This window comes from Poecilia latipinna, unplaced genomic scaffold (genome assembly GCF_001443285.1).
Source record: "Poecilia latipinna isolate Pla-1442-1.1 unplaced genomic scaffold, P_latipinna-1.0 Scaffold2258, whole genome shotgun sequence".
NCBI lineage: Eukaryota > Metazoa > Chordata > Actinopteri > Cyprinodontiformes > Poeciliidae > Poecilia > Poecilia latipinna.
The window spans coordinates 91,993-101,248 of NW_015114874.1; the positions used below are offsets into that span (position 1 = coordinate 91,993).

A 9,256-nucleotide genomic window follows, 5' to 3' on the forward strand; every position below is an offset into this window, starting at 1 on the left:
TTTTTATTTTTTAACAAAAATTCGGGTATAAAAAAAATTTTTAATTTTTTAATCCTTTTTAATGTTTTTTTTTTTTTTTTTTTTTTTTTTTTTTTTAATATAGCCGATTAGTCCTCTGCGGTGTGGAAGACTTTTCTGCCACGCCTGATGAATCTATTCGCCTCAGGATATGAAATCCAAGAAACAAGGTGGCACAGGGAGGAGTCTCCTAAAGCAGCTCCAGCCTCTTTTTCTGAGCCTAGCACAGATTTTTTTTTCTTTTAGTCTCCTCTCAGTGAAGCTTCTTTCAGCTAAACGTGGAATGAACAAAGGCGACGTTTAGTAATATATTAATCATATTCATCTCGTTGTAGAAGACAGAAGAAATAGCAGGTGAGTGAAAACAGGAAGTAGTATGTGGTCAACGTTAGCCCAGACTGCGGGTTAGTTAGTAAACACTACAGACGGAACTGCTGTCGACCTTGGTTTAGTCATAGACATAATATGGGTTTAGTTGCTGAAACGTTCCGCAGGTTAACACAAAAACTGTGTCTTCATTAGTTTTTACGAGACTGTTAAAAGTGGACTGAGTTGATTAAAAACAAACCATTTTCCCTGCGAGTTATGTCAGCCCATTCAGCATTAGCGCTAGCTTGCACAAAGCTTGGCTTTAATAGTACAGAAAACTGTTTTTGTTTTCTGGAATATGATCATGTAGCCAGCATTTTGGTGGAGACATTTGATATATTGGCTTTAATCAAAAATTTAAAATGTTGATCATAAGCCCAGAAACTTCAGGAAAGTTGTACTTTGTGTTCCATTCCAGTGGTTTTCCAGGTTTGTGTATGACTCATTGGAGCCATACTTAATGCTATTTGATCTGTGGTTTCATTTATGCCTAATGTTTCCATTTACGGTTTATTTGCATTTTGGAAGAATACACCATGCTTGGTATATCAATGTTTAACATATGACCTGGGTAGAAAATGATCACTTTGAGTAGAAGAACCGTGTTATTAACACATCAACCCCGTTTTATTTATCCGACTGACACTCGTTAAAATATGACTAGATCAGCCAATATCTTATTGGCTGAATATTGTACTTAGGTTGCAATGCATGCACGATATGCTACTAACATATTCGCCCTTAGTGCACTACTCTTCATGTATGTTTTTAGAAGAAAAACTCCAAAAGAGGTGAGAAAAATATTATGGCAGATTTAAGCAATTTGTTGCAGTTACCCGTTTTTCCTGATGTTGCAAAGCCTGGAGTAATGTCTCTTGGCAGTTTGAAAAATATCCAAAAGTTATCAAGCAAGCTCAAATTTGAACATCAAAATAGGTTGATTGACTTTGCTACAATAAAAAATTGCATTAAAAAAAACCTCGGAATACATCTTTATAATGATTATCTTTTTTTTTCTTGCTGAAATTTTACTTTATTTAAAGTAGTTCTGGCTTTCATTATGCTATGGCATGGATACGATATGCAAACAGATTAGTTTTTCCTTTTAAAGTTGTGACTGCTATTTTTCACCTTTCTTTTCTTTTAACATTTATTCAGCGATGATCTGGTGACGTCATGGTATACGGTAAATTGAGTGCATATTGGTAAAAGCAAAGTCTAATCATGCATAAAATGCAGTCCACAATTCATAAAACTTTTTAGTTTATCCATAGTATGCCTTGATGACAGAAAGAGGCTAATGTATCTAAAAAAAACAACATAAAATAACTGGTTTTGAGGCTAAATCAATGAAATACAAGTGCTACTTTTAAATACTACTTTAAAATCCTAATTATTTTGTTAGACGTAATATCCTTGCGTGACTTTTTTATATAAACTATATTTTTAAATTTTTGATTTAATATTATTCACTAAGTAATCAGACAGTATCTCAACTGGAAATTATATGTGGTGATTAATGACTTAAATTTTAATATATGTTCCCAATCAGACATTCAGTTTTGTTTTTCTTTCTTTTAAGATTTAAACAAATGGTTCAAAGTCATATATTTTGATTTTATATGTAACTGTAGCAAATCACAGTTGAAGCTGAAAACCAACAAATAATCCCAGTGTCAGATTAATTCTCGAAAAGTGACAGTGGAGGTAAAATAATTGGATTGAAAGGATTACTAAATTTATGATGTGTCCTGTCTAATTTGTTTAGCTTCTCTTGTGCAAGTGCACAATGGATGGTTGGCATTGTTTAAAACACTGTAAATCTTCAAATAAATCCTAAGAGCTGAAATTACGGTGCTGTTTCAGCTCTGTCAAAGAGACAGGCAGCACTGGCTTTAACAGAGACATTTCTTGCCTAATGCTTATCTGAGTAATGAAGAAAATGCCTAATTAGATCCACAAGCCATCCAGATTCATTTGAAAGAAAAGCTCACAGGCATTCAAACAGATATCTTTATTCAGCAGTTTTTGTGTTGTGCACTGGAAAGAAAAAGACAGCGTTGGCAGTTACGTCTTGTTTGAATTTAATTAACAGGAGCACACTAAAAGGCCCCAGTGTAACAGATGGAGACCAGCCACACTCCGTCACTCTGTCATATGCATGGCCACATAGAAACAGACTGCATTGTAAATGTGGGGGTGGGGAAAGGAGAAGAGAGAGTCAGGATGAGACAATGAAGTGGAGAAGGAGGCACCACGAGTTTGGGCTTGACTGGAAAGTTATCCAAGAAAACTGTGGGTTTAAAAAAGCTAGATGTGAAGAGCACAGTTACCAGAAAGGCAGCTTTAGTCATTGCAGAGTGTATTATTCATTACTCACTCCTCAAACCTTAGCTTGTAGGGTAACTGTGATGAGACGACTCTCTAATTAGATTATTGTTAATGTGTTTTTAAAATGGATACAACCAGACTGGTTATATTTCAAAACATGGGATTCATTTATTTCTATAACCTCTTTATGGCTGAAAGTAGTGCTGGACAAGAAAACAACCTCAATAATTTAGTGAGCAATAGAAAACATCAATAACAATGATTAAAATTAGGTTTTAAAATTTAGTAAGGCACATAAAGCGTGTGGTCCAGCAAGCAGCACATGAGGTCACCATTATTTTTACAAAATGGAGAAGAGATTAGAAGTTATAAAATAGATTAAAGATATTATTTATAGTATTTTCTGAGCATGTTTGCCCCTTTTAAACATCAAATTACTAGTTTAGAAAGTGCCATTGGCAATCCATAAAGTCCTGCAATTCTTAGGAAATTTAGATTATAACAGTTTTTTTTAACTCTTGAAATAGTATCTTAGAGACTGAATTGTTAATTTAAGAACATAAAAATTAGAGAAGCTGTTCAACATTAGAAGAAAACAATGTTTTTGGTTTACTTTTTGTTAATTTTTGTCACTAAAAGAGTAGATGTCCAACACCTGAGAAGTGGGTGATTATTCATTAATTCCAGTCCGTTCCAACCTTTAGCTCTTGCTCACCTCTTAGTCATGGAGCTGTCTGCATTCAGATGTAATAACTCAACTCACTGACTCTGCCCACACTTCTCCACAGTCAAATTTAACAGTGTAACAATTCTTTTAGTAAAAGTTGTTCACAGTGACTGTGAAGTTAGTTTTACTTGGTATTGTGTACCAGCTGTGGAGCTGCAAATAAATCCAATTTATGGGTTAATAAAAAAAACAATAAAAAACTGTTTTAGTCTTTTTATAAACATCATTGTCAAATATCATACCCTTATATTGGTATGGACGTGATAAGTTTGGGTGCTTTTTCTATTGAATTTTTATTGTACATTAATAGTGGTATTTCTATTGTATGTTAAAAACAAATCACAAGTTGGCATCACAGTTTGATTATGGTTGTCTGTCTAATGTTTCTTTCCAGCATGGGGGCTTATGAAGAGAAGAAGGAAGCATGTGGAACTGTCTGCTTGAAATATCTCCTGTTTACTTTCAACTTTCTCTTTTGGGTAAGTTTCCATTTGGGTACGCTGAGTTGTCACAGACGATTTGGTAGTAATGTCTCTAAAATATGCACTTTTGGTAAAAATACATTTGACTGAAAAATTTTTTGCTGAGCTGCTACAAATTGCTGGATTTGGAGTGGACAAGAAATTAGATGATCAAAATAGTTATTGTTTAAAACCTAAAGTTGTTTGGTTTAATCTCACTGCTGATAGTTTAGACATCTAACAGATTTCTAGCTGTTTTTGTTTCAATATTTACTGCCAACTTTAGATAGCCTGACCAGATTGATCTGGATTTTAGAAAAAAAAAGAAAAAAAATAATAATGTCAACAAGCAGATTTTCTTTTTTTAAACTTTGACATTAAAACAACTTTTGACATTTACCAAAAGGGAAAGACAAAATAGCAGAATTCACATTTGTTTGCACAATGTGGTTTAAATGTAGAGATGCAATCAGCATAATGAACATGTCTTACTGATTGTAACTCATTCTGAGTTTGAATTAACACTTTCCACTCTGATAATGAATCAATTCTCTCTATTGAAAATAATGGTGTAAATTACGTGTAGTTACACGAGCAAAGATGTCATGACATTTTTTTACTAAATCAAAACTGAACACTCATGTCTTCTTCATTTGTATTCATAAAACATATGACCTTAAAATTCAGGTAGATCTTTTTACATTTCTCAAGAACAGTTGCATTTGATTTTTGAGAATTAGTGAATTTACTACATTTTCATGTGTATTTACAGGGTTCTTTTATAATCCAGAAATGTATGGAAATGATCTGTTGTTAAATATGTAGTAATTATGCCTGAAATATAGATTAAAAAAATACATGTGAATCCGGACATTTAGTACTTCTAAAATGTAAAAACATTTTTAGTACATGACTCAAACAAGAAACTTGCTTTTAAATTGAAGAAAAACAGAAATAGAAACAGGTTAGACACCTTTTTATCAACTAAACCCAAAATTAAAGTCTTAAACATTACAGCTCACAAACTAGAGTTTGTGTGAACATTACCCTAAAATTGACAGAGCAATGTGAAAAGTTAAGTCTGAAACTATAAAGTATGCACAATGTGTGGAACAGGTGTGCATGCAGACACTGAACAGAAAATATAAGCTTGCTTCATTCAGTTACTAGTTGTAAGTGATATTACTCATTGTGGGTACCTGTGAGTTTCTAGCATGTTTTCTCTTATCCAACATGAAATTCAGACGTTCCTCTCACTGCCACTGGGTGTCCCAAATGTGTGAGTTTCAAATATTTGTGGATATGATCTAACTAATAATCCAATTGTTTGGTTTAAAACTCTGTTAACAAAAAAAAAACAGGGTAACCCTTTTCGACCTTATTATTTTAAAGCTTAAACTTGATTCTCTTTAATTCTAACGTTATAAGGCATATCTTACTCATGCTTCTCAGCTTTTTCAGTTCTTGCGTATGATTTTTTTCCCCAGCCATGAATCAATGAATCAGTGTTAATTAAGATTGATGTGACTCTTTATTCTCTCTTCTTAATTGTGACATGTACATTTGCTGTCAAGATCTTCCTATTTTAATTTGTATTTGATTAGTTTGTCTTGTTTCATGCTCAAAAACATGTAAGCCATATCATTGCTTTTAGAGTTGTGAATACTTTCAAGGCCACAGTTAAAGTTTGTCTTTTTTTTTAGAATAATTTTCTTCATGCCAATGTTTTGTCCTTTGTTTCTGGGAAGGAAATGTTTTTCACATAGTTGAAAATCCCTTGTTGCCCTTTCAGATTTGTGTCCAGCTCGGTTCACTCTTTCAAATACAGAGCAGAATTTTTATGAAAATAACCACAGAATGTTTTTTTTTTTTTTTTTACCTGAGCATCAGTGTAAATGTTTTACTGCTACCTTCAACTCAAAATTTAAAAGGCACTAAAACAAAACTTATGAAATTATCCTAAACTGACTCAAATGCAGCATGTGTTTTAATCCAATGAAAAGTTATTAACGAATGGAGAACTTAAGGATACCAGTCCACTTACTTCATTTTAAGTACCTAACAGAATGAAGCACAGGTAAATGAGAAAACCTGGATTGCTTTGTACTTTCTGTTAATGAAACATGACTGCTGCACATATCCATCAGTTTGTTCCATTATGTTATTTCAGAAAAAAAAAGAAAATTCAAGTTCTTCTCTATAGTTATTCTTTAGATTAACACATTTTGTGCTAATCCCTGTTTTTGTCCTTTAGATTCTCATTTAGACAATGTGGAAATTGAAAAAGTTTCCTCTCAATTATTACAGTTTTTACTGCTTTCTGGGCCAGAGCGTGAGTTGTTTTGCTTTTACGCTCTGTCCACTGAAAGAAACCTGAATCCATCCTGTGCCTTTTTCTCCCAGCTGGCAGGAGGAGTTGTGATGGCAGTGGGTGTTTGGACCTTGGTGGAAAAGAGCAACTACATAAGCCTCCTCCCCTCCAAAACCTACGCTGCCTCCGCCTACATACTGGTCCTGGCTGGAGCCATTGTCATGGTAACAGGCGTGCTGGGCTGCTGTGCCACTTTCAAGGAGCAGAGGAAACTGCTGGGAGTGGTAAGAGATCACACCAAGGTAGAAAGATAATGGAAGCTGCACGCAACTTCAGTGCTGTGAAAATATTACAATGTGTGAAACAGAAGTTGCTTCTGATGTTCAGCGTCAACAAAATGAAATCAGAAAATACAAATGTGTTTTTTCTGCCACTAAGCACAACTGTGGAAGCTGAGTTTGTAATATTGTGGAGCGATTCTTTTTTTTTTCTTTCTTTTTTTTTTCTTGGCATGTGAAAAGATTTTCCCTTACTGTCAGTAAGCCAAAAAGTATTAAGCAAGAACCACAGTTCTATGTTTCCAGTACTTGCATGTTATGAGATCCCAGCTAATATATTTCTCTTCAGACAAAACAGACATTTGGACTTGGAACATAGACACAGCACAGAGTCTTCCTGTAAAACCACCTGCAAAACACTGTCAAAACAGTTTTCTCATACAGATATTTAACTCTTGTGACTGTGTTCAGAGAGTGACATGATGGGACAACATGGTTAGAACCATTGTCTTGCAACAAGAAGGTTCTATGCTGCTTCTGCATAGAATTTGCATTTTGATCGAGAGCTCCTTCATGTACGGTTTCCTTCCCACAATCAAAACACATGACTGTTAGTTTAATTAGGTTCTCTGTATTTTCCTTAGGTATGAGTTGGTGCGTGCATTGTTGTTTGTACTTCATCTCTCTCCATTGCACTGTGATGGAAGCTTTTTACTTTTGAATCGTGATCAGTTTGAAATTCTTGCTAATAGACATGACCATATTTGGCCTTACTTGACTTACAGTCTGACTTGTGACCATTCAGTTGTAAGCACAAAAGTCCCATCTTTTTCTGATCATTGAACATACCTTAGTGCTGTCAGGACCTGCTAACCACAATGTGATGGAACTTCTCTGACCTCTGAGAAGAGGTCTAGTCTCGTCTTGTCCCATCCTTATCATTGTAGTTCAGGGACTTTCACCGCTGCTCTCTGGCAACAGCCGCAGATTCCCCCACTTATCTTCCCTTTGATGTTGTCCATCCAGTTGTCTTTCTTTTCCCTTAAACCTCTCCTGTCTGTTCTGTACTAGAGGATGTGGGTGCAGAGGTTCTGGGCCTTGGACCAAAGCAGTGCAATTTCCACCTTTTGACAATTGCCATAAAACCCTGCTTAGCTAGAATTGTAAGCCAAAATAAATGTTTGTAGAAAAGATTTAAATAGAACAAGTATTGGAGTGTCTCTGCTTTTTAAAGGTAGGCTGTTTCAGAGCTCAGGGTCTGCTACAGAAAAGACTTAGTCACCTCTGGTTTTTAGTTTGGATCTGAGGGTATCTGAGAGTAATTGACCAGTGGATCTAAGAGCCATTGGTCTCTTCTTGAGAGGGACGAAGATCAGATAAGCAGTGTGGTGCCAAGCTGTTAAGACTTGCAGGTTAACAGTAAAATATCAAACTGAATTCTGTAAGAAATAGGAAGCCAGTGCAAGGATAATGTAAATGCACCTTTTGCTTTCAGACAGGAAGCAAGCTGCTGCATTGTGTACAGACTGCAGACACATTAGCAATGCCTGATAAACACAAACATACAAGGAGTTGCAGTGATTCAAGCAAGATGTAAGAAATGCATGTGTTAATTCTTCAAGAGGGATCTAGTCCTTAGTTTTATTTTGTTTAAACAAACAAAATTAATTATTCACTATGATAAATCATACAGTTTTAATTAGGTGTGAGCTACTAGTCAATTTATGGTTACATTTTCATTTTCTTTCCTCATTTGTTCCTGCAAACTTCTCAGTGTTTCTGTGGAATTGGAATAAAGTACTTAAAACTTGATATACTTACTGCTCTTAGTTTCAATCTATGTATAGCAACCTAAAAAACATCCACATTAAGTTAATCAATTAGATTTTTAACTCAGTAATTTATTCGCATGTGACCTCTTCTTTTCCAGTGTGATTTCAATGCTTGATGCATTCTGAAGAGTTGAGATTACAGCGATGAATCAGCATGAACGAATATACTTGTCGGCAAGGAGAGATGGTATCTGGATTGTTAATAGAGGTTGAAAATAAGGACAGGAAGGAGGGGGAGAGTGGAAAGGTAATTGTTTTTTGTGTGGGTATGTGGGGGTTCTCACCTGTTTCTTGCTGAGAGCACACATGCACTGATTGGCACCTCTGTTGTGTAACCTGAAGGTCACAAGAGCTGATGTCTTCAAAACGATTCCCTCCACGGCTTCACTGCAGTATTTTGCTGCTTTAAGGCCTAAATAGACCAGCTGCTGTTTCCTTTGGTTAAAGGACTTTTAGGGAGGATATGGATGATGTTTACGCTACATAGAGGTCAGGAGAACAAAGATCTAAAGAGCAAAATGCCAAGGGCCAGGCAAGGGAGGTGTGGTGAGTTTCTCCAAACACTCACCTTGATTGTATTTATATTTGAAAGAATCAGAACAGGGAGAATAACGGCATGCAGTATTCGGGGTGTCTTCTTACGTTTAAGAATTTAAATTGAGTTTAATTCTTAGTGGCTAGATTCAGCAGTGGAAGAGCAAATTCATTCAGTTTCTCGTATTTTTTATTCTCGTTTACACTAAATGTGATTTTTGCAGAACATAGGATGTCAGCTTTGATTGTGCTAGTTTTTCACTTTTTTCTTTTTTTAAGGAATAATTAGCTTAAGCTCAATTTGTCAAATTGCACGGACTGTGAGAGACTACCGTATTTTCCGCACTATAAGGCGCACCTAAAAACCTTCAATTTCCTCAAAAGCCGACAGTGCG

The 9,256-nt window shown here is 35.3% G+C and overlaps 1 protein-coding gene across 1 annotated transcript in view; it reads left to right on the forward strand.

Moving 5' to 3' along the window:
• The first annotated feature begins 191 nt into the window (after positions 1-191).
• LOC106936990 (CD151 antigen-like) overlaps positions 192-9,256 on the forward strand; it is a 29,713-nt gene continuing 20,648 nt past the window's right edge. The window contains exons 1-3 of the mRNA XM_015018263.1: positions 192-372; positions 3,840-3,924; positions 6,310-6,501. Of these exons, the coding sequence (XP_014873749.1) occupies positions 3,841-3,924; positions 6,310-6,501 (276 nt within the window). The 5' untranslated portion in view covers positions 192-372; position 3,840. The remainder of the gene's footprint in view (positions 373-3,839; positions 3,925-6,309; positions 6,502-9,256) is intronic.